Source organism: Barbus barbus (genome assembly GCF_936440315.1).
Source record: "Barbus barbus genome assembly, chromosome: 2".
Taxonomy (NCBI): domain Eukaryota; kingdom Metazoa; phylum Chordata; class Actinopteri; order Cypriniformes; family Cyprinidae; genus Barbus; species Barbus barbus.
In genome coordinates, this window is record NC_136730.1 from 15382600 (window position 1) to 15408543 (window position 25944).

The 25944-nt window shown below is 37.0% G+C and overlaps 2 protein-coding genes across 3 annotated transcripts; one reads left to right on the top strand and one right to left on the bottom strand.

The window, feature by feature from the left end:
- Window positions 1–410: 410 nt before the first annotated feature.
- Window positions 411–13339, top strand: LOC306880189 (phosphatidylinositol-3-phosphate phosphatase MTMR1-like). Of its 2 annotated transcripts, none has more exons than XM_079433537.1 (17): window positions 411–539; window positions 1102–1207; window positions 1526–1549; window positions 2661–2684; window positions 3808–3886; window positions 3971–4065; window positions 4151–4258; window positions 8056–8157; window positions 8250–8333; window positions 8454–8603; window positions 9440–9628; window positions 9908–10093; window positions 10814–11020; window positions 11616–11708; window positions 11844–11961; window positions 12069–12241; window positions 12353–13339. In XM_079433537.1, exons 1-17 carry the CDS (start codon window positions 427–429, stop codon window positions 12518–12520), a joined length of 2019 nt encoding a protein of 672 aa, XP_079289663.1. In that variant the 5' UTR covers window positions 411–426; the 3' UTR covers window positions 12521–13339. The 2 variants fall into 2 exon arrangements, with proteins under 2 accessions (XP_079289663.1, XP_079289664.1); XM_079433538.1 differs by having other exon boundaries at window positions 3811–3886.
- Window positions 13340–13714: 375 nt separating this feature from the next.
- Window positions 13715–25874, bottom strand: LOC306885091 (CD99 antigen-like protein 2). The gene is made up of 11 exons (XM_079441426.1): window positions 25610–25874; window positions 23026–23076; window positions 22538–22585; window positions 22270–22344; window positions 20688–20795; window positions 19903–19987; window positions 17750–17817; window positions 17592–17657; window positions 17376–17495; window positions 17205–17270; window positions 13715–16778 (listed from the first exon to the last, which is right to left on the bottom strand). Exons 1-11 carry the CDS (start codon window positions 25668–25670, stop codon window positions 16717–16719), a joined length of 810 nt encoding a protein of 269 aa, XP_079297552.1. The 5' UTR covers window positions 25671–25874; the 3' UTR covers window positions 13715–16716.
- Window positions 25875–25944: the final 70 nt, after the last annotated feature.

A 25944-nucleotide genomic window follows, 5' to 3' on the forward strand; every position in this document is an offset into this window, starting at 1 on the left:
ATCAATGCTGACAACAGTTTTTGTGGAATCCGTGTTACAATTGCTTTCCTTATTCTTTGTTAAATATGGATTTTTTTTTTTTTTTAAGTGTTTTTAGCATTTTTTTAGTTTATTTTAAATGTATCAAGTAGTCCAAATGTTTGTTTAAACATCATTTCTGGTGGGAAAAAATATGCATACGCACAATATATATGGCTGCCGATATGTACGTGAGCTAAATATGGGTTTGGCTGCAGGGGGTTTCGTCATGGCTGCCTCCTCGAGTCTACATAAATAAAGCGAAACGCTATTTGTCAGCGAGAGCAGGAAGCAGAGGCGACCACAGAGCAGACTGCTGCACTCGAACAGCCAAAGAGAGATGACTTCCTAAACGCAGAGATTCCGCTAGCAGACTAGAGGAAGATAAAACACATTCACATCTCACAAATGGAGAAACAGCAGTATTCGTCGGGTTCAGAGAGTCCAGTGCTGCGTAAACCGCGGAACCTCGGAGGAGGAATCCCTGCACCTCGACAAGACAGCGTGGATTCATTAGACAGGTACAAGACTCGAGTTTATGCTCAAATGTACAATTACATATGTATGTTACATAAATAAAGCGGTGTGCAAGCGCGCGATACAGTCACGCCTGTTGTGATGGAGAGATGAGACGCGTCCTATATGGTTATTGTTATGATATTTACCCTGCTATATACCGTATATTATAGTTTCTTTGTGCTCAGATAACACTAATATCAAAACTATTGCTAAACTATATGATTTCTGTCAGCACGCATCCTTCCATCATCATTTTAAGGTAACTTAGTAACGTTAGCCTGTACCAAGAAGTGATACATTAACTGAAACAATAAGACATAAAAGCATTTTTAAAGCCAGGATGCAATGTTGTTGCATTATTCACCAATGAAAGATTAGACTGTGTGACACACTTCTCTGACCTCGTTGCCATCTGTCATCTTCAGACCACAGACCACAGGATGTCAGCACTGCACATTAATAAATACACATAACTGTGGCGCTTGTAGCTTCACATTGTTTCAGCTAATGGCAGATGCATTGACTGAAGCACTTGCTTGAGTGTGTTATTTTTCTCTCACACAGTCCTACTGGATCTCATGTGGAGTGGTGTAAACAGCTGATAGCTGCCACTATCTCCAGCCAGATCTCTGGTGGTGTCCCTCCAGAAGCCATTAGCCGTGAATGCAAGGTTAGAGAATGTTTTTCACTCTTAATCAGACCTGTATAGTATAAAATAAGTATGCAATAATGTACAGCCAGTTGGTCGTTACCACAAAATAAACCCATGAACTGTACATGATCCCAACTTATAACTTTACTGCTTACCAAATAAATAAACATATGGAAGTGAAATATTGATTTGAGTGGAAATAGGATGTTTATATAAATCATTGTATGTTATATTTAAGCTTAGAAACATGGTATTCAAAATGAATGTGACCAAGTGTTATTTGTTTTGTTTTTTGCCTCAGAGTGAGCCATTATGATATTGTGTTTTAATCAACAGGTTGGGAAAAAAATAGATTTCAGGGTAAGGGTGATGGAAGTTGGGTGTTTGTCAGTTTGCTTTAAAAGGGCCAATGCTTTGAACTGCTTTGAGCTGTAAATTAGTAATTGTACATAGATGCTACAAATATATAACCACTGTTTGTGCACACTTAGTCTGCTTTACCTTTGTGTGCATTCGTTCAGTATGAGATTTTGCACACTGTCTTTTTGTTGTGTTTGTCTTCTGTTCATAAGCCCTTCTTTATGCTTTATCAAGGTGTTAAAGGATGAAGCTCTTGAAGAACTGTCATATTTTATCACATATTCAAAACGGAAAAAGGGGAAGCTATATTCTGCATAAAAATGAAGCCTGTTTTTAAGATACAATTGTTGCTGTCTGCTGTATTTTCAGACAAGTTCTTAATCTGTTTTTACAGAAATTAAATGTAAGATTAATATATATTTTTAACCATATTATATGCACATTTTAGTAAATTGTGCTGCTCACAGACATCTCCAGTTCATTGGTCTGGGATATTCTGTAAAGCTTGTCTGACATGGTAACAGTAACCCAGGGGCCGGAGCTTATCAAAGGGTCATATAATACATCATCCTGATTTTCTGGACAGAAAAATCTTTTAAAATAAAATTATATAATTAAATTCAACTGAAGTAAAATGACCTTTTTTACTGTCTTGTCTCATCTTACTGTTACTTTTAGTCAGTTCATTCAATGCATTCTTGGTGAATAAAAGTATGAATTTATTTTGATTTGTTTGTTACAGTTTTGAACAACTTACCTAACATTTTTAAAATGTAGTGTGTGTATACTTAACTTTGTTCTTTACAATTTAAATAGTATATAATTAATAATAATAATACAATATAAAGTATAATATTGTATAGAGTAATGAGAATTAGATTTTTTACATTATAGTGGGTAGTAGAATATATTAATGGTCCTAAAAATGGCCTTCTTTTTTCTTTTTTTGATTATGGGGTAAAATATGACTTGTAAATGTCTTTGATTCAATTTTGGCTAAGATTCAATCTAATGTGTGTTAAGTCTGCGTGCCTTTGTGCCTACATGTTTCTGAAGGTGTGTGTGTGTGTTTGTAACTTGTTTTTGTCTGATGTCTATGTGTGATCTCCAGGTATCCAGGAGGACAAACTTGAGGGTAAGGCTGAAGATCCAGAATCTGAGATCTGTACTGAAACACATCAGAAGCATCAAAAACGCACATTTGAATTATTTAGTTACCATTAGCTCAGATCTTCTAGTGAAGTAGTGATGGCTGAGCAGCTGTGTTTTTTGTGTTTTCTCTCTTCCTCCTTAAATCACACTTCCTGTGTCTGAGTGAGGATATGACCTATCAACCCTAAAGAGCAACTATTATCTATGCTGCATTGTCTCTCCTTCTCTTTCCAAAACAGACACAAAAATCACAGGGACTTTTTAACAAACTCTTTCTTTCTTTCTTTCTGTCACACAATCTGTATTTCTTCTGCGTCTGGTTCTCAGTCTCAGGACTCTGGTGAAGATGGTTGTCAGTTTGACAGTGACTATGAACTGCCATCTCACACTACGGCAAGTTTCTCTTGCTTCAACACTACCTGCTTACTCTAACCTTCCTGTGACTCTCCTCTGCTTCCACTCAATTACTTTACTTCTGTCAAGCTCTTTGTCAAGCCCTTACATCAGCCCAGACTTTATGATAGCAGCTATATTATTATGAGAAAACTATTACTATTACTTTTCAAAAGTTTGAGGTCAGTAACAATGTTTTCTTTTGGAAAAAAAAAAAAAGTATTTATTCAGCAAGGATGCATTACATTTTTGTAACAATACTGTTTATTTGAGCTTTTCTATTTTTTTTTTTTTTTTTTAAATCATGGTTTCCATAAAATGTATTCAGTAGCATAATTGATTTTAACTATAATAATAAGAAATTTTTCTTGAGCATCAAATCAGTATGTTAGAATGATTACTGAAGGATTACGTGACAGTGATGACTGGAGTAATGATGCAGAAAAGTTTGCTATCACAGAAATAAACTACACTTTTATATATTAAAATAGAAAAAGTTTTTAAAAATAGTAATACGCCTTCACAATATTACTGTTTTTACAGTATTTTTGATCAGATAATTGAAGCATTGGTGAGCGTAAGAGACTTCTTTCAAAACCATTTAAAAGCCTTACCGACCCCAAACTTTTCAACGGTAGTGTATGAACAAGTTATTAGCAGAATAAAATAACTGCTTTGTGAATTTTAAGAGGTTTTGTCTGTTTACCCTGTAGCAGATTTTCAAGGATGCACGAAGACAGGCACCCATGGATGAAGTCCCACTGGTCCCTGGAGAGACAATCAAAACCACTGGTATGTCAGATCATTCGTGGTGACTCGTTTCCTGTTTCTGCTTGTTTGGCGTCGGGTAAGATTTATTCTCTTCTGTCTCTCCAGTTAAAGATGTGATGTATATCTGTCCTTTCACTGGAGCTGTGACCGGCACACTCACAGTCACAGACTACAAACTCTACTTTGTCAGTCTAGAACGGGTATGGAGAAAAACGTACGTTTTTTATAGTGTCTTAATATGCCCAAATAATGATATTAAACATCTTATTCCATCCATCTCTGCAGGACGCTTCTTTCATATTGGATGTGAACCTGGGTGCCATCAGCAGGTTGGAGACTATCAGTGTACAGAGTCTTGGAGAGAATACTAGTGGCATGGAGATCGTCTGTAAGGTTAGATTCACCACCGTCCACCCACATGCTTGTCTGTTCCACCTGTAGTAAACATCCACCCACAACAATAGACCTCAGTGTCAGTGTTTGGACAGAGTCTGTCTATAGGGGTAATTATTGTCTTAGCTTATTCATGGACAATGCATCTCTGTTTGTCTGGAAATAATCATAATCAGCTCCACTGGTTCATCTTGTTTATTGATTTCCTTTCAGTATTCAGTATTAGGCCTGTATGGCTACAAATGTTTTTGGTACAATAAATTAATACACTTCTCTCTTAAATGTATATACACTGATGTTCAAATATTTGGGGTCACGGAAATCATTCTAATATGCTGATTTGGTGCTTAAAAACATTTATTATTATTATCAGTGTTTAAAACAATTATGCTGCTTAATATTATTGTGGAAACCATGATACATTTCTTTCAGGATTCTTTAAATAAAAAGTTCTTAGGAACAGCATTTATTTGAATAGAGATCTTTCGTAATATTGTGAATCCAAAGTTCTGTCATGAAACTCTAGTATCAGCAGCCAATGAGCTTGCTGCTCAACATTCAAATATATGACTAGTGCTTGCTGTAGCAGTTGCAGTGCGTTTCAGAAACCCTCCACCTTACCCAGCTCCACCTGTATAGCTAGGGGGTGATTTATATTGGGGTTATTTCATATGTTATATGTGCAGCAGCAGTATTTCCTCCATGCTCACAGCAGCATGTCTGTGGCTGTATTGGCAGTAGCAAGTCTTGGTACTTGCCCTGCCGCAGAAGCAGCAGTGTAGCAGATCTACTCTGCAAAGGCCAAACACATTAACATTTTCATGTACATTCCCATGCTAAACTATCTGTGAGTTGTCATGACAGAAACATTGGTGATTAAAACTATTCATTTCTATTAAAAATCTTAATGACCCCAAACTTTTGAATGGAAAAGTACAAAAATATTTATTTTTAAACACATTTAATTTTTTTTACATTAAATGTTGAAATGTTGAATAAGTTAAAGCAAATCAATAATTGCATCAGTATTTTAGGGAACAGGTCACTTTATTTTAAAGGGGTCATATGACATTGCTAAAAAAGAACATTATTTTGTGTATTTGGTGAATGAAATGTGTTTATGTGGTTTAAGGTTCAAAAAACACATTATTTTCCACATACTGTACATTATTGTTGCTCCTCTATGCTCCACCTTTCTGAAACGCGTCATCGCTCTAAGAAGCGAGGTGTGCTCCGATTGGCCAGATATCCAGTGCGTTGTGATTGGCCAAATACCTCAACCGTTGTGTAACGGAAATGTTACGCTCCTTACCGTACTGTAATGCCGTGCCTGGTGCGACGAGACAAAAACAATAAAAACCCATTATAAACTATTATTGCATCCAGTGGGGACATAATTACTGATTATAATGACTTATACTGTCTTTTTATGCATCACGCCGCGTCGCATCGCATAAACATTACCATGTCTGCATTTGTGATCGGAGAAACAACAAACAACAAGCTCTACTCTACACTGCTCAAAACTCACGTTTGAATAGTCAGTGGCAAATTCTTTAAATATGAAAGCATACTTACAGGCTGTGAGTCATAAGTGCCAGAGTGTCCTTGCAAAGTTGGAATTTCCCCACTTTATAGAAACAGCCTTTGTGCACAGCTGGCATTGTAGGCTACTCTTCCAGGTTCAGGAAATAGTCCTCCGTAAAATGCGCTGCACACACTAATATTTGGGTTGAACTGTTCTGGAACAGTGTTGTAAATACAATTTAACCACTGATTTCTAGTTCTAGTCCTCTTTTGGAAGTCCAATGTAAGGTCCACACATTTGGCCCAAAGAAGGTATCCAATGATGGTTGAAGGTTTCGCAAAGTTCTTTAAATTAAGTTAAACTCTAATCTGACTCCATTTTATTATTTAATCTGACTCCATTTTATTATGACCTCGTATTTAGGTTGAAATGCAAATTGATTGTCTATTTCTAATTAGTATTCTTCTGATATTTGATTATTCTAGTTAGCTCTTGACTTTATATTTACTTTACTCGTTCATTCGGTTGTTCATTTTGCTAACAAGGATACAACGTAATCTACTAGAGTCAATAATTACAGAGTAAAACAGAATAAGGTCAAATGTAACAATTTATTATCAGTCAGGTAAATACTGTATGTGTTATGCCAATTACAAAACATTGAATTCTCAAAGATAAATCTACGAGTAAAAGATGCATACTTTAGGGGAAGTCGTGGCCTAATGGTTAGAGAGTCGGACTCGTAATCCAAAGGTTGCGGGTTCGAGTCTCGGGCCGGCAGGGATTGTAGGTGGGGGGAGTGAATGTCCAGCGTTCTCTCCACCCTCAATACCACGACTGAGGTGCCCTTGAGCAAGGCACCGAACCCCCAACTGCTCCCCGCGTGCCGCAGCATAAATGGCTGCCCACTGCTCCGGGTGTGTGTTCACGGTGTGTGTGTGTTCACTGCTGTGTGTGTGTGTGTGCATGATGGATGGGTTAAATGCAGAGCACGAATTCCGAGTATGTCACTTCACTTCACTTCACTTCATACCTGACTTTATAGAAATACATAGTGTGAAGTATCGAGACACATCACACTATGGGCTTCTGGCTACAGAAAATCGCCCCGATCCTTTTGCAACATTTCCTTAAGTACTCTGACCAAGATAAACATCCCCCGAAATGGAGACAGGAACTAACAATTGGAATTTGCTTTGATCAAGTCGAGTTAACACCTTTTGGGACAGAAGGCAATTTGCATGAAAGGTACTGGGAACTGACCCACCCTCTACAGTGTGCAATACATCTCTAAACTCTTAGGATTTTAGTTTACTTCTTGTAAGAATGAGACCATTGTACCAGTCTGAGACAATTCAAATGATACCAAACATGACTGTAAATATCACTTGCATTAATGTAGAACATTACATTCTACTATTGACCATTCTGAGTGAGTTGAGTGAAGGGAAGTATGGGTGAGGGGAAGAGTGGATGAAAAGGAACTGATGCATATGTCAGAGAGGCGTTTTCCCGCATTTTCTCTCAGTGGGATGTGGAGACAGATGTCGGTATGTTAATGCACTGTGTGTGTGTGTGTTGTCCATCTAAGAAGTTCAAAGTGTCTGAGGTTCTGTAATTCTTACACCAAACAAAGTACTTTCACTTTCACAACGAAACACAGTGTCTCAAGGACATGGCGTCGGCGGCAGCAACAATACTACAGCGAGAATAAAAATCACACCCTCTTTCATTACGTATACATTTGGGCAGTGTTATGCAAATTTTCCAGTGACATAGACATGTGGGGGCGTGTTTATATGAGGTGTTTTAGGAGAGTGTGGACACTCAATGCAACGCGCGCATCTACTGAAAATCCTGTATAATTCAACCAATCCGCTGATGATTTTGAGTTTCCAATTTTGTGTGCCCTATGAATCAGTCATTCAGCAAACGGTCTGTGGATGTGACGTCTGATGCTGACACTATGTTCATGCAGAATATCTGCTTTATAAGCACTAATAAACAGCCAATATGTTAATAATATGCATGCTAATAAGCAACTAGTTAATAGTAAGAATTGGTCCCTATACTAAAGTGTCACCTAAAGAACATTATAAATTAAAAATGCTTTTTGTTTTTATTGGTTGACTATGTGTTTTAAATTAGTGTCTGAATTATAAAATTTTAATCTTATCAAAAGGGAAATAGATCTGATCCAATTTGGTTTGATTTCAGTCTCAAAAACTGCACTTTGTCCATACCAATGATTTGTGATTTGTCTCAATAGGATATGAGGAGTCTGAGGTTTGCTTATAAAAAGGAAGAACAGAGTAACCTGGAGATTTTGGAGGTGTTGACCAAGTATGCCTTCCCCCTGTCCAATGAGCTGGTATGTCATGGGTCAGAGCAGTGATTGGCCACTGGATCTGAGTGCAGTTGGTTCATGTCTCCACCATCCATTTGTTCCTTTATCTTTTCCAGTCCCTATTCGCCTTCCAATACAAAGAGCAGTTTCCAGGGGATGGATGGAAGGTTTATGATCCAGTGGCAGAATATAAAAGAATGGTGAGACGTGCACTTCACTGAAAAAGAAAAGACTGGTCTGACTGAATACATAAAATGAGAATAATTCAGCCTTCATATAGTTCTCTCTTCTCTTTTTTTCTGTCTCTGCACTGTCTGCAGGGTTTGCCAAATGAGAGCTGGACCATCAATAAGATCAACAGTAATTATGAAGTGTGTGACACTTACCCTGCTCTGCTCGTCACCCCAACCAGTATTAAGGAGGATGAGATCAAACGAGTGGCTTCTTTCAGAGTAAAACATCGCATACCAGTAAGTGAGCATGTGTGTCTGTGCAGCATTACTTTACAAATCATCTTTTTTCCAGTGTTTTTTCCATTTACACAGTGCAATCTAGGGTTGTCTGTATTTCACATTAGTTACACATTCAACTGCATACTCCTCGGAGAATGTGAATACAGACACGCTACTTATACTTCAAGAAATTTAAAGTACTTAAAATGTAAAATAATTTATGTTCTTTTGAACTTTGTATTCATTAAATAAACTTAATACAATTGTATCACAGTTTCCACAAAAATATTAAGTGGCACAACTATTTGCAACACTGATAGTAATAAAAAAATGTTTATTGAGCACCATATCAGCATATAAAAATGATTTCTAAAGGATGATGTGACACTGAAGACTGGAGAAATAGCTGCTGAAAGTTCAGCTTGCAATCACAGGAACAAATTATTTAAAAATTTCTAATAATGGAAAACATGTTATTTTGTAGTGATAATTCATAATATCGCTGTATTGTTTTTATCATGTAAATGCAGCCTTGGTGCATGCAATAGATGTTCTTTAAAAAACATTTGAAAAATTTGGTAAAATGGTAGTGATGCTGTGTCTGCATAGGCTCTATGATGACATATGGGGCATTTTTTTATCACTTTTGGTAGCATTTTTGCCCAGGTGCTGGTTAATTTTAAATGATGTTCATGCTAAAACAACAATAGAATGAAAATATAAGTCAAGTAAATAATACTGGATGTTTTTCAGATATATTAAAATTGGGGGAAAAAACCTAAAAGCTACTGAAATAATTGACATGTGAGCATTCAAACGCAGTCTGGACTCCTGTGCCTAATTTTCTCTTTCAGGTCCTCTCATGGATCCACCCAGAAACTCAGGCCACTATAGTTCGCTGTAGTCAGCCCATGGTGGGCCCGACAGACCGCCGGTGTAAAGAGGATGAGCATTACCTCCAGACCATCATGGATGCTAACGCACAGTCCCATAAACTCACCATATTTGATGCTCGACAGAGCCTTGTGGCTGATAATCACAAGGTAATAGTGATTCCCTTGACATGATGTTTTTTCAGCTCAGTTCATCAATGTTGCTGTGCAAATGACATCCTGCTAAGTATTTTTAGTGGAAATGTAGGAAAAAGATTTGTATGTCACTTTCTCACACTTAATGCACACACCCTCATTATGTTTTTCGCAAATGTAGTTTTGAATTATTGAGTAGCCATCTGTGCTAATGTACATCTGAAGATCCTTTCAGGAAACAAAAATGGAAGCCAATAATCTTCTCTAACTATGTTCTGCTGTTTCATGCCTCAGGCTAAGGATGGAGGTTATGAGAATGATAATTTCTATCCTAACATGGACCTGAATTTCCTGGAGATCCCAAACATTCATGTTATGAGAGAGTCTCTGCGTAAGCTGAAGGAAGTGGTCTACCCTACCATCGACGAGCCACACTGGCATTCAGCTATAGACGCCACACACTGGCTGCAATACCTACGGGTAAACACTAACTAGATCTTTATTTCTACAATATGAATTCATAATAGATACGTTTTTTTCCTACTCACCTTTAGAAACATATTTTTGAAACCTCTACATGAGCATAAGATTTAGCCATATACAGAGTGGCTGCAAAAAGTCAGGAAACATCAAACCAAGTGGCATTAGCAAAGAAACGATGCAAGAACTTTTATGAGCCTTTTTACCAGCTTGTCCCAAGGAACAGGATTTAGTGGATGTATGAAGTCATTTCACCTTCAGTCTGAATCAGAAAGTAAAGCCAGGTGCACACATTTACAATAAGCCATGTCACACTGGGGAATCTCAGCTGTCACTAATGGCAGACTGTACTACGGTCAGGACTCATTAAAAATGGACATACGCAAGAACAATCCATGACACGTTCTGTGATGGTGAGCCGCATTCACACGTGGAATTTAATTGGTGGCAAGCAATCAAAAGCAGTCTCTAGATTGAATTTAGATCATGGCTTGCCTTGAATAGAAAAAATGAAAATGATATGTGTTTTTGCATTAGTGAGGTCATCAGGTTCAGTTTGATTTTAACGGTCATTCGTCAGCTGTCAGTGGACATGATTGAAGACTACAGATTTTGGCCTTGAATCAGCAGAATGTTTAGGATTTTCGAATCATGGCATACAGTGTGCACCCCACTTAAGACGATTAGATGCTTTTAAAGGAGTCCACTCTCTCTTTCTAGCTTTTGCTTGCGGGTGCGGTGCGGATTGCAGATAAGGTTGAGTCGAGTAAGAGCTCTGTGGTGGTCCACTGCAGTGACGGCTGGGACCGCACAGCTCAGCTCACCTCTCTGGCCATGCTGATGCTGGATTCATACTACAGGACTCTCAGGGGCTTCCAGGTGCTGCTGGAGAAGGAATGGATCAGCTTCGGACACAAGTTTGCTGCGGTGAGGAACATTGACTGTGAAAGAGAACTATATATGTGGGGTAGAAAACTGAATTTAGCTAATCAGCTGGGCATGTTATCAATTTTGGAAATTGTTTTGCTACTAGTGCTGTCAAATGATTAATCAATCACATCCAAAATAAAAGTTTTTGTTTACATAATATATGCGTATGTACTGTGTATGTTTATTATGTATATAGGAATACACACACATACAGTATATATTTTGAAGATATTTACATGTATATATTTATATTCATATAATTTATAATGTATATAAATATATTTAATATATAAACCTAACATATTTTTTTGAAATATATAGATGCATGTGTGTGTTTATATATACATAATAAATATACACAGGACATATGTATGTATTATGTAAACAAAAATATATATTTTGGATGCGATTAATCACGATTAATCGTTTGACAGCACTATTTGCTACTCAATATTTTTCTACAAAACTATTTTTTTTCAGCATTTATTTGAAATAGAAATATTTTGTAAAATTATAAATGTATTTATTGTCATTTGAACGTCCTTGCTAAATGGAAGTATTAATTTCTTTTAAAAATCTCTTTCTGTCATAGCGTGTTGGTCACGGAGATGAAAACCATGCAAACTCTGAACGCTCACCTCTATTTGTGCAGTTCATAGATTGTGTTTGGCAAATAATGAGACAGGTGAGCTGCACCTTTTTTGCTTTGTAAGCACTAACATTTTCATTTATAGTAAAATGTTTGTGTTTGAGCCATACCTATGAATTCCCATGAAATGTTTTGGAACTCACTGTGAATGTCTTTATAATGTGTTCGCAGTTTCCCACTGCCTTTGAGTTTAATGAGCTCTTCCTCATCACTATCCTGGATCACCTCTACAGCTGTCTGTTTGGTACATTCCTATACAACAGTGAACAGGAGCGAGTGGAAAAGGCATGTACCACAGTACCAACACTGGGAGGGGGAATAGTAGAAGTTTTGATGACTAGACTAGAGATGTTCCGATGCTGACATTTTCAAATCTTTCCTTCTGTTTTCAGGAAGTGAACAGTAAAACGGTGTCTTTGTGGTCCTACATCAATAGCCAGCCAGAGGACTTCACCAACCCCTTTTATGTAGACTATGAAAACCATGTTCTCTACCCTCTGTCCACTCTCCGACATTTGGAGCTCTGGGTTGGATACTATGTACGCTGGAACCCCCGCATGAGACCACAGGTGCAAAATGTTCTCAACACATTACCTTAAGCAATGCATAGGATTGCTAGTTTACTAAAACTAGAGCTCTTATAACTTTTTGACTTTTATAACTTTTTGACTTTTGATCAGATGCCTGTGCACCAGAACCTGAAGGAGTTGCTGTATCTTCGTGCAGAGCTACAGAGGAAGGTGGAGGAGTTACAGAAAGAAGTATCTTCATCACACTCTATCTCCTCTTCATCAGAGCATGCGTATTCTCCTTCAAATGGCGGTACTCCTCTACACGCCTCTATGTAAAGTACATGCAACACTCACATTAGAGAATTCATCATTCACAGAATGTGTACAAGGAATCTATAGGTTACAGTAAACACAAATCTATTGGTCGTTTCTCACTGGATAATGCTTTGGGCAGGATGTATAGAGGCCCACCACATACACATGTGAAAACCTGCATGAACACCCAAACAAAAAGAGGACAGTCTCCCACACAATTCAGGTTCATTTCAGATAACCAGGATATAGTGGTTGATCATAATTGAGTTTATGAAAAATAGGCCAGTATTTTAAATTTTTTAACTTGACTTGTAATTATTGACATAAGTTTTAATAATTATTTGTATGTAGTCAATGTAATATGAGCATCCTTTTCTATTTTAAAGCATTTCTGTGCTTTTTCTGTAGTTTTTGTGTAATAGTTTTTCTTTACTGCCTCAGCATTGCCTGCCTTTGTGCCAATACCAGACCAACCTTTTAACTTTTCGCTCAAAAAAATCTTACATGAACATCTTATTCCTCTACCTGTCAGCTTGTTCATATTGTGTCTTGTGTTCAAGTTTTAAAATTACTTTATTAGATTTTACTAGATTATTTCTTATAAGGAATGGGGTTTTGAATTATTGCTATTGCTATTGCTTTTGCGATACTGCCATTTTGAAACCACATACTGTATTTGTTTTCGTTTTTCTGTAGCACTTGTTAGTATGAAAGTGGAATTAGATTTTAATGTGCACCCCACTACTACTGTACTTTCATGTACTACTGAAATTTATGTTTACACAAGATAAATATGGACCATCTGATATATATATATATATATATATATATATATATCAACTCGTGATTGATTTAAGCAAGTGCAAATAATTTTTTTTATCTGCGAATTGATTAATTGAAACATGTATTTCAAACATGTAAATAAATATAGTAAATAGAAAACAATAAAAAATCATTTTAACTTGTACATGTCCAAAATTTCCCTCCCATATTTAAGCCATTCCTATTTAATTAGAATCCTGGGTGTTTTTGACATAATGTTTAAAAAAATGTATGTAATAATTATAATGCACCTTAAAAATAATATATTGTGTATTTGTTCTTTTTTCTTTATTGAGTGTATTTTTGTGTTTGTGCAACCCTGGTTATTCTTTATACAGACATTTTTTACTTCTGTTAAAAAAAATTGACTCCAGAAACTTGCAACCTGAATCAAAGACAAGATAAATGGTTTATTATTGAGTTTCTTTATGCTGATCTTTTACCACCAAGTGACATACAGAGTGAAATTTGAGTACATTTGAATATTAAAATGTCTAGAAGAGGATTGCCAGTTGATATCTGTGTAATTAATTGTGTTTTCCTCACAGTCTGTATTTGAGTGAGCAGGCACTGATATAAACTGAAAGTCAATATTTCTGAGGTTCACATCAAAGCCGAATTTCGGTTCAGATAAACATGACAGATAAAGCTACAGCATTACAGTCTGATCTCTGGCAGTGCAAATCAAGACACTTCAGAAACGTATGTCCCAATAACACATTTTTCAAGTTAATAAATAAATCCAGTGCACAAGAAAAACCTTTAATATCTACAGCTAGAATCCAAAACATGCATATCTGTACAGTTCAGCGCGTACACCCTTGTTTTGACAAAATTGCAACTATACTGGCCAAATGACACCAGAGAGAGCCCAGAGATCCTTACAAATGCAACATCCACCATATGAACTACTAGTACCTACTAGACTACTAGAAGGAAATAGGGAGGTTTTAACAGTCAAGCAACAAGTCTGGAAGCAGTTCAACACAAACAGGTGATAATGTTGTTGAAAATGTTCAAGACACTTGTGAATTTCCACATTTGCCTTAACCGAGACTGTTGTACCTTTCACTCAGTTGTTTCAAATTCATTCCACTGGATCACTAGACTCACACCAAAGTCAAAGAACATGCAAAAAGGCAAAACCATCACATTTCATCTTTGGTGTTCTTCGTTTCTAACAAGTGTAGCACCAAAAAAAGCTACATTGTTCTGGTAGCCAAAGCAGTAAAAAGAGTTACATTCAGCTAACATTCTCTTTGTTGATTTTCACCCTAGATACTCTACCAAAGCCTTGGTAGGACGCGCCTTTAAAGGAAAGTACCAGGCAACATTCTGTGCCGATATGTCTCTGACATCATTACCATTCGCAAGACTTGTAAATCTGCTTTATCTTGGGCGAGTAAACAATATTTCAGATGTGTTTAAACTGCAATAGTGTTAATGTGAGGTCACATTTACTGGTGTTTGGCAATTTTTTTGCAGGTGTAATTTCAACAAGAATCCATGTGATCAGCAATTTTGCACAAGACTAAATGATTTTGGCGCGCAAAATTCGCAATGCAAGTTAGTCACTCAAATCAACAGAAAGCCACTTGGTTTGAAAGTGATTTGCGTGAGCAAACAGCATTTGACGCTGGACATTTTTGCCTGTGAAATTTCAGAGAATGTGACCACACCTTTAAACTGGAACAACGTACGTAACCTAGTACGTCTAGTTTGTAGACATTCAAGTGAGGCAGCCCTTCTAACGGTCGTGACTGTTAGTGCTGTGTTAGTAAGCTAGCGTGTCTTCCCTAATGTTAGCGTGGTAAGGCATTGGGAAGGAAAGCACCATTGGCGAGGGCTTGGGTTTGAGGGTAACAAAGGTGCACCTGAATTCACAGTGAAAAACAACAGCTACAGGAAAATCTGGAGCATCTCAAGTGGGGGAGAGGATGGTAAGGACTGAGCCGCTTTTTAATCCTGTTTTGCTAACTTGCCATTTCTAGATGGTGGCCTTCCAAATCAAGAGAAATGAGGGCTCTGGACAAGTTCTGTGGCACAAACGCCAGACCCTTGCCAAATGAAGTGGGGAAAATTAGCAAAACGGGAAAGCAGCTGGGGACTCATTAAGGCAATAGCAAAACTAGCGAGGGTGTAACAGGTCTCTAAAAAGTCTCAAAGCGAAAGCTCAAACATGCTACAAACAATACAAACACTAAGCTAGGGCAAAAAAACCACTCCCCGTAATCCAAAAAGAGTGGGGGGCACAAACATTTATGTAAATTTACTGCTACAAGTGTAAATAGAGATACACTGATACAACGGTTTGAGTACAAACTTGGAAACGGTATGCGATATACAAGCACATTAACCCCTTAAAATCCCATAAAAGGCAATGGATCAGAATTAGCAATACGAAGAGTTACTAGACTAAGTATTGCGCTAACATGAAAACACAACTTCGGTTACTTCCACCCACAAGTTACTTCACGCTAATGTATCTACTCATTCTGATCACGCCGAATCAAACTATTCCTCAAAAGAAGGAATCGCAACCAATGGCATCCAACTAACACATAAAAGCAGTCAACACGGCTTCTTCATCAACACACGTCAACACATCTTAACAGTTAAACCCATTTTAGCCATAGTTTCATTTTTTAAAGCAAATTAGAAGAAAGCAGCTGTTGGTTAGTTTTTGACTTCAGTTAGTTTTTTTTCCTCAAAGTCACTCTAGTAAAAAGTTCACTAAGACACAAAAACCTGCATATATGTGTAACAATCTTTTCACATTGCTCTGTGAAAGCAAGGCAAATATATACAGATGTTGATGTTAAAACATCAACAACAACAAAAAACCTTCACAAATCCTTCATCTTTTTTTTTTCCACAGCAACTGATCTGTTAAGCCTGTCTTGCTGTGAAAGCGTAAGGAAAACAGCCTTGACCTTTAAAAGCAGATTTCTATGATTATCCAATCAGCTGTTTTTGTAAACCTTGGATTAATCATTCGTGTCACTGTTCATTAATATGCATTTGTGCACAATAGGAATGATGAGCTAAACTGACAAACAAAAATACAGTAGCGCAGTGTCTGTAGGACTCTTTGTATGGGCCTCTGTAAAAAGACCCAAGTGGGATTTCTTGGGTCTCAGCAGATAATGTGAAAATTATTAGGTGTTTTCCATTTCATAGCAATATTATTGCAAACAGGCTTACTACATTGTTGCATGTGAACAGTTCAAATAGAGTTTAAAAAAAATATTAAACTTAATGTTGATTTAAACAGTCACATTGGTACTTAAAAAAGGGCATTGTGGTGCAAATGCGCTAGGAAATACAGTGGCATTCAAATTGGAGAACAATGATTTAGAACTGCGCCCTCCTTAGTTTGGATGATGCATTTCAGATTACACTGCATTTTCCTCTGTCGGCGGCTCAGCATTGGGTGGCTGGAGAAGAGTTTGTTGAACTGGAGTAGGAAGGAAAATAAAGCAGTTATTAATCATTCTGTCAAGTGTGTATATATATATTTAGCAATTTTAAGACTAAACGGAACTGAACTAAACTGATTTTGCACCATACTACATCCACGCCAGTAAGTGTCAGTCTAAGACCACAACATATGTTAGAAAAATGAACAAAAGGAATGAAAATTTTACAAAAAATACAAATGATAAAATTCACCACTGGCAAGATGGGGAAGTATGGTCTGGCAGACTTTTACTGGCAAATAATTGGGATATCTTAGTGCAAGTAAAAATAATTTGCATCATGCATTACTTATTCTGCCGACATTTAACAATACAATGCTGGTTAAAAATCTATGAATTTACCCTTTAAATTTCACCCAAAAAATTTACATGAAGACATTTGCCTCATAAATGCAACATAATACCTTGTGGCTCCTGTGCAACTACAGCATCTGGGGCATCTGCTTTCACCATATCTGCATTCAGACTCTCTGTGGAAAGATAAAGCATGTGATTATGAACGCATGGAAAAATACAAAACTAATTTTTTTACTAATGTGGAACAATAAAAAAAAAAAAAGTGTATTTGGCTTTACGCTGTACGCTGAAGCAAAACTTCTTCTTCTGGTAGGAGATGTAGCTGGTCACTGCACCAACCAGAGCCATAGCAACGGCACTCACAATACCAGCAATGGTTCCAGTCTCAGCCATGGTGTCTATGAATGAACACATTGGCCAATATTAAAAGATTTAACTGTACCAATATACAGAATTTTCTTCTAATGCCCTAAAACTATTTAACGCAATCATACCGTAGTTGTCATCATTAGAGTCCAAATCACCGCCACTGTTTCTGTCGCTGCTTCCACCTCTTCCACCTGTAGAAATATGAACATTTCAAATGGCACTCCTACTTTCATTTGACATGTCCCACAATGTGAGGATCTGTCAGGCAGTTTAAGTTTGTCACCTTTGCCTTTGTCAGGTTTGTAAGAGTTATCATTGCCCACATCCACAAGGTCATCGTCTGAGAATTCACTACCTGAGAATTTAGAAAAGACCATTAGCCTGGGGACAACATGAAAAGTACTCATGCATGGCTCAGTCTTGGGTTTGCTAATCCTATCAGCATTCAATCAGAGACCCATCGTGATCTAAACAAAGGTGAAGCTTTTGTGACCCCAAAAGAGGAAAAGCCCAGCACTCCAACACTGCAGGAAACAGAAAGCTGAGTTGCCAACTAGGACTGGGCCAAAAAATATTTTGATTTAATATTGATTTTCAAGATAAATCAAACTTTTTTTGTATTTATTTCTGCAAAAATTTGAATTTACGATACTACTGGTTTTAATTAAAGTAAATCCTATTATTATCAGTATTCTCCTCTAGATGGCACCCTCTTGTTTACCTTGCACGAAGATGCAATGCATTCGTCTAACACACTCTTAACTTGCAGTTCAACGCAACTACTGCAAGGAGTGTGAGCGAACCGATTATCTCTTCTGCTTTACTACAAGCTATAGCATGAAATAAACATGAATTGACATTATAAAGTATGTTGAAAGATACAGTACAACTTACTGAGATGTATCATGTCTCATGTAATTGCTAAGTCAGAGCTTCAAGATCTAATTAAAACAGCTTGTAAACAATACCACCTAACGTTGACCTCAGGAAAGCAATTTAATGTCCGTAACTTTATTTAGCAAGAAACAGAGGAGCGTTTTGATAAATATATGTACTATATTAATATTCATTCAATTTTACTTAACACGTTCCTGATCTAGAAATTATGTAATGGCTATTTGAATAAATCTGTCAAATCTGTCATTACAAAACAACCAATTCAGAAAGCAAAGACATCCTTTTTTCAATGTTTTCAAGTTTTTTCAAACCAAATGAAAAATGATGATGATTATTTACGATTATTTATTTCTCGAATATTGGCTATTACCTAAAAATAAATAGCAATTGAATTTAATCTATGTTGTTAAATATAATAGTGAAGTACTATGTAAAGGGTTCCCTGTATAATTCACAGCATTAGTTCAGAGAGAATAATTTTCCTTCAGAAAAACTATATTTTAAATATTGACATAGACATAAAATATTTCAAAATGAACTAATATTGAATTAAATTGAGATCTGAATTGAATGTCTAATCAAAAAGCTTGTCTTATCTAATCAAAAGCTTGTCATTCAGAATCGATTCATGAAATCTGCATCAATACCCAGCCCTACTGCTGCATATAATCTAGAGGAAGCAATGAAACTAGCAATCTGATTGATTAAACCAAAATCCATGCAAAGTCAAGATGCAAGAGATCAGGAGCCATGGCGATCACTAGGTTAATGCTTCAGTTCTAAAAAGCCTTGACCTGAAATCAGACAGTGATTAGATTTTAATAATGGTGAGATCAGTTTCGTTTTGTGGGTACAAAGGGTGATTTTTCCAGCCAAGAAGATGAAGAGAGAGGAAGAGGGTGGTAGAAGGGGTTTCCCAAGCGGTTACTCTATTTCTTACCACCAGTTCCACCTCTGCTATTGGGTTTGCCGTCATCACGGCCCCCTCCTCCGTGGTCTTTATCTGGCAGGGACAGGAGATGCCATCAAGCCTGGCTAGCTTGGGTTAATCTATGATTAGCAACACAGTACCCTAAATTTCCCAGTGATAGATTGTAAGGGTGATATTATTGTGTAAGGGAGACTTTATTGTGTGATTCTTTTGGTTATGCCTCTGATTACCTTCAAGATTACACAGAAAATGGACAAAATAGATAGTGATGCACAATATGTGATATTTTGATAGGAAACAGAGGGCCCTTCATCTTTTTTTGTTGTACTATTTTTGTGCATTCATATCTCTTTTTGTAGAAACAGTGTCTTGAGCGGAGAAATTTTATTTGAACTCACCGAGTGTTGAACAAAGTCTGCTATGATGAAGCAGTTTATATTGGCCTAAACCATTCATCATGAGTTCTTATATGACAACTCAGTTTAACGGGCTAGTTTTATCCGGACGTGCATTCTGCTCTGCAGAATGTTACATTATGTCTGTCTGAACCACAAAATTGCAAAAAAGGAAATATGGAGAAAGGTAAAAGTGAGTAAACAGAAAAATACCTACCGCCTTTGCCAGAGTCTTTGCCCTTTCCTCTGATGTCATTGTCGGGCTTCAGGGCGTCTTCAAGATCCAAATCCCCAAATTCTATAAGTCAAAAGAATTACTTACTACATAACGAATTAAATATGCATAGTACTAATTGTTATTTTAATATGGCTACGTGACAATGAAAAACAGATGGTTTGTTTGTAATATGAGATGTGAATGTTTGAAACAAAACAAAGCTTTTAAATGCCTCAAATTTAATGCAATGAAGAACCCACACAATCTCACAAGACAAGATGACAATGAAGATAAATGTAAAGGATGTGATCATATTGTACTGTGATATTGGGGTGTAATTACTGGCCCTGGATAAATTCATAGAAGGAGTTGAGTTGGCATCCACCAGAAAATCTGTGCTTGTGGCCACGACCTATTTTAGATTCCGCAATTCTATTATAATTTACATCAAATGAGTACAAGCTAAAGCATGTTTTTTTATTTGCTGAAATGTATGAAAGGTATGCATTGTAGTAATAATGTATTATTAGAGACTGTGCCTTCTGTTTTGTCTAAATAGGGAAGAACATTCAGAGCATTATATGCTAAATGATGCTACACAATCCATGATCGTATTTATTACTAGACTCATTCAAAGAATACTGTTAAACAATATATTTAATAATTTTGGCCTTTCATCCCACTTCAAAACTTGCTTTGAATACACATATCTACATGACAAAAAACACGGGCACAAACACGATGAACGGTTCTACAGGGAAACTGACAGCACGGTACAAACCAGACTGGGCTTTCCGAGGGGGAACAGAGGTTCGGAGAGGACTAGGGGGTGTTCGGGGCAACAGGCCCGGCCGAATGGTGGCGCCAAACAAATCAGTGAATGGCTCTTCTGTTAGTGGAGGTTAGTTAATATGTTAGTATTGTAAAGCATTTGACATACAGGGGGTGCTGGGTCTTCAAACCTATGATCAAGACTGATTAGTAAGCACCAAAATACAGTAATAAGTATTCATGAGATTTTTCTTTTACAGTATACATTCTTCAACATTCAAAATCGGCTACTCCCCAACTTAAACTGCACCATACCCAAAGTTTTTTGGCCTAGACAAATATATGAGCTTTAAGAACTTCCTATCAGGGTAAATGTCCTGCAGACTCCTCATAACACAAGACACAAATCGTCACTGTCAGGCGGAATCCTCGCATCTCCAAAACCATTATTTTTCATGAAATTTAAAAAACGAAAACGGCATATTTTTGGAGTTATTAAACATTGTATCGTTAAAGTTGGTATTATACCTTATATTGCTATCATATACTGTTGTGTACCAACATTAACACAACATTTCCCCAAAATCATGTTTAATCAGAGATACAAGATTTATGATTTGGGAGCAGGGAGATACGAGATTACGCTGTCATTGATAAGAATGGTACGGACACAGACGTCGCTGCTGCCAGCAGTGTTCATCAAAGTCTGCGGTTTCATTGAGCCTTTTGACAAGAGAAAAGGCTTCAATAGTTAACCAAAGCTAATGACTGTGGTTACATACATTTTCCTAAACTCTGTTTTAAAGGTTTAAGAGCTATAAGTGATGCAATACACAAAAACGATGAGCTGACTAGGCTGTCTAATAGGTGGAAATTAGCCTAATCTGCTCGCAAATTTACCTTCATGGTTCACGGGCTTCCATCTGCACCGAAGAATTACAGCTATCGATTTTTAACAAAACAGGCCTACTCAAATGTATCTAACCTAACTATTTTCACTCGTTATTGTCTAAAAAACAGACAGAGTTATCCAAAGATAGGCTTGCTTGGCGCCAGTAGACAGCCCTTTTTACTCCCATAAAAACGGATTGAGATTAAATATAATATATACAATGTTATTATATAAGTCATATAACTGAATCATGAATAACTAGTGTTTTGAGGACATTTACCTCAGAGGACGTGTTGCTCGACGAGGATTCGTTGCGACTTTCAATCTTGAGGAGACATAATGCCGCGAGGCTCCCGCGGAGTGAAGAAGAAGTGGAGTTACGAGACTTCTCATACAGTTGAAGTGTCCAATGGAGTTAAGAGATTTGCTCTCAAGCTATTTTCAACACTTTAGATTGGTTAATAATTTGTAAAAATAACAGACCCACGTGTGGACTGACCAATAGCATTGATTTGCGAAAAAATATGAAATTGACAAAATTTAGACATAGGAGGTTTCCGACCGACAGCGACGAAATACATGTATTAGCACTCAAAGATGTTAACAGCTCCAGTTGTTACTGAAGAAGGTTAGTAGGGATATTTGTTTTACATTCATCTCAAGCAGAACAAGCATTTGAGATACATAAAGTGCCTCTCACCTGATTGCTTGGGCTTGGGCTTGGGCTTTGCTGGTTCCTTGACTGTGGGTTTAACAGGTTTAAGACTCGGTTTCACTGTTGAACAAATTAACATCATTTTGTCAAATTATTTTAAATAAGGTATTGATTAAAGTAATTTCCTTTAATTGTTATGAAGTCATATAAGGTGATAAATGATCACATCATTTAATTTTGAAAGGCTCATTTAACAGCATTTGCTCTGCTTATTACAGTGCTATTAATTACAACAAACAATGATTGCCCTCACCTGCTCCTCCTGCACCACCTGGTGGGTCCACTTTGGGTGGTGGGGCAGCTGGAGAATTAAAAAAAAAAAGTTAATTTAATATACAAAATAAAATCCGTCTGACACTACGCTAAAAATATTATTGTAAACAGTGTAGCAGACTAACATTGCTACAGTAAAAACCTGTAATTGGTTACTGGTAAGTTAACTTGCTACGGTGAAAAACTGTAATAGATCTAACATTACAATAAATGTAAAATACTGTTAAATGTACAGTGGAAGTGAAAAAGAACAAGTAAACAGTTTACAGTGAACATTTTGAACATTATTTTTTTTTTGTAAATTACAGTGTTGTTTTATAAATGTTTACATTTCATTGTATTTTTACAGAATTATTCTGCCAACCAAAGCTTTTTCTGTAAAAAGAACAGGACTTTTTGTACAGTGTAAAGCAGTTCCGTACAGTATTACAAATATACTGCTGTCATCATTATAATTGTCATACTCACTTGGTCCATCTTCATTAAATGCATCTGCCAAGTTCAGATCCTGATTTAATCCTGCAAAACACACAAAATAAATAGCAAACACTAAATGAGCATTCAAATAATGAACGAGCATGTAATTTGTATTTATGTAAATCATGCCTGAACACACATTACACATGTTCATAAAAATAATTATAAGACGGTAAGTTTCAGTCCTTGATTCTGATTGGTAAACAGCTGTTATATTCATGATAAAGCACGGCTATGGCCACTTCACTCTGCAGTTCTTTGTACCACTGTGCAACACCCTTTGCAATATAAACAATCAATATAACATCATAACTGTTCCATCCATGTATTATGTATTTCAGCTAAATTTAATTTTTATTATTTATGCTGGTGTTGTTAGGTCATTCACCTTTAATTTTGAGGCCACACCCTTTCTGCTGTCAAAGAAAGTCTTCTCATATGAGAGATACGTTGATGTGTGTGTGTGTGTGTGATGTACCTTTTTGCTTACATAAATGAATGATTTTGTTTACACAGATCATCCAAGGCCTGCAGTAATCTCAGATGATGGAAGCTAATGCTAAAACTGGATCGGATGCCCAGCTTTACTAAAGACTCTTTATACAAATTCCACAGTAGCACCGCTGCATTCTGGAATTTTAACAAAGACAAGAAAATGACAGCTTACAAATGCATTCTTCAAGCACAAAGGGACAAAGAATCTTTTGTGTTCATGTACTACACAACGAAAAATGTTTCTGTAAAGATTCTTTCCCCATATGTCATTTTTGGTAGTATATTTCTAAATAGTTTCTTCTGTAATACGCCAGACTCAACTCTCCATGTCTTATGCATTGAATGTCTGCCATATATTTTTTAGCACTGGGTCACAGATAATGTGGTGTAACACTCCATGGGGGCCGCTTTACTATTTCTCTATATGTCTCTTTTAATCTGTCAATCCCACTGTCCTTTTCTAAATTCCTCTTTCTTTCTTTCTGCCTGCCTCTTCTGCCTTTTTTCCATGTTCAGTTATAGTTTTAGTGCACAATTAGGTTTAGCTAAAAGCTAAAAGCAACAGCTACCCTTATGCAGCACTGCCAAAGCCAGCTCAGCATTGGCACACTGTTATGTGATCAATACATCATGTGACAGCAGTTAATCTATCTGATGTTTTTCCCATTCACAATAGATACCTATGGTCTTAAATACAGTACATTAGTTAATATGTTTTCATTTTAGGTTTCACTGGTTATTCAGATATTGATAAATTACTGACAAATATATTGGAATTAAAATTAAAACATTTCAAAACATGAACCTAACACCTAAAACAGTGGTAAAACTATATGCTCATACATATTCAATGAGTTTTCAGGTAAGGGAGTGTAAACATGTATCTAATTATATATACAGCAGCGGGGTGTGGCTGACAGGAAAAGGGGAGGAGCAGTTTACCCCTGCCAGAACTGCAGACGCTGGCTTTCCTCATTCATTTCAATAGCGGTTTGGTCAGGGGATTTTTATACAATATACCATCCGTGCTTCTAAAGAGTATACGAAGTAGTGTTTTTCAGAAAAGGATGTCAGTGTTTTTCATACGCCTACGTGGTTTTGCTCATACAAGCATGGAATCTTTGACACTGAACACGTGTGTGCCTCACACCAACAGAGGGGGGACCGTAACCCCCTGTCATAAAATGATGGTATCTTCCTATCTTCCGCAGTCTCCAAAAAATTCCAAACTCCTATGCTGTACCTGGGCGCATTGTGGCTTCGTATGCGCATGCGCTCTGACTCCAAGCCTCCCAGCGTAGCCTACCTGTACCGTGCCAGGATGAGGAGACTATGTGGAAATAATACTGTTCTGTGAATATATTTAATTTCAAGCCGTAGGCCTACTGCACAGTATAGTTTTGATTTTATTTCAAGCCCAAATATAAAACATAATTAATGCCGTTAGATAATTTTAGATTTTCTGTTAAAATGAGGGCTGCAAAACACAATACTAAAATATTACAAGTTGGTATAATATTAATATAATTTGCATTTGATATACCTGACGATAAAATAAGCGAAACATCATCAAAATACAAATATATGTGATATACATTGCTCAAAACGTATTGATAGCAACATCTTCAATAGTCCTAAATACATCTTTGTGCAAGGAGAACCAAAATAACATACAAGAGATTAATATTAGCGATGCCCTATTAATATTCAGTAGTCAAGAACAGTTAGTGTTACTGTATATTCTTCTCATCCTCATTAATATGCTTAACGGACAGATTTAAAATGTTTCACCACGCAATACAGTCAATTTAATTCTTCGTACTTAGATAAACATGATTTGTTGAGCCTCGGCATGTCATGCACAGCGCCGTAGCAATGGCTCGACCCAGACAGATGATCCAGACCCAGACAGATGTTAAAACGCATTTATGTGATTCCTGCACCCCGTGTTCTCCATAAAAAAGGAGGCTACATTAAAGTCGAAGTCTAGATGCTTTAAATCAATGCTTGCCTGCGGTGCCGACAAAAATGATGAAGTAGGCATGGCACCGGGTTCAACAAAGAGGGGCGCAGCGCTTACCTTTCACTACCAGCAGAGAAAAGACCGCTAGAAGCGTCCATGTCGAGAGCTTTTTCCCCATGTTGAAAGTCCGAAATGGCACCGGGATTACAGCGATATTAAATATTGGCAGTAGATGATGTATATATGACTCTTTGCCCTTGGGGCCTAAGGTTATTTTAAGAGTCGTAGCTCCTCACTTTGATCAGTAAAGCCTGCGCGAGAGTCTGCAGTGAATGAGCGAGCACGAGATTCACAGCCGCATGTTAGATCACGTTTCCACACCGGCTTTAGGGCGGTTCCTTAAGCTTTTTACTCAGAGCGCACTGTTTTTATGAATAGACGAACCTACCTAT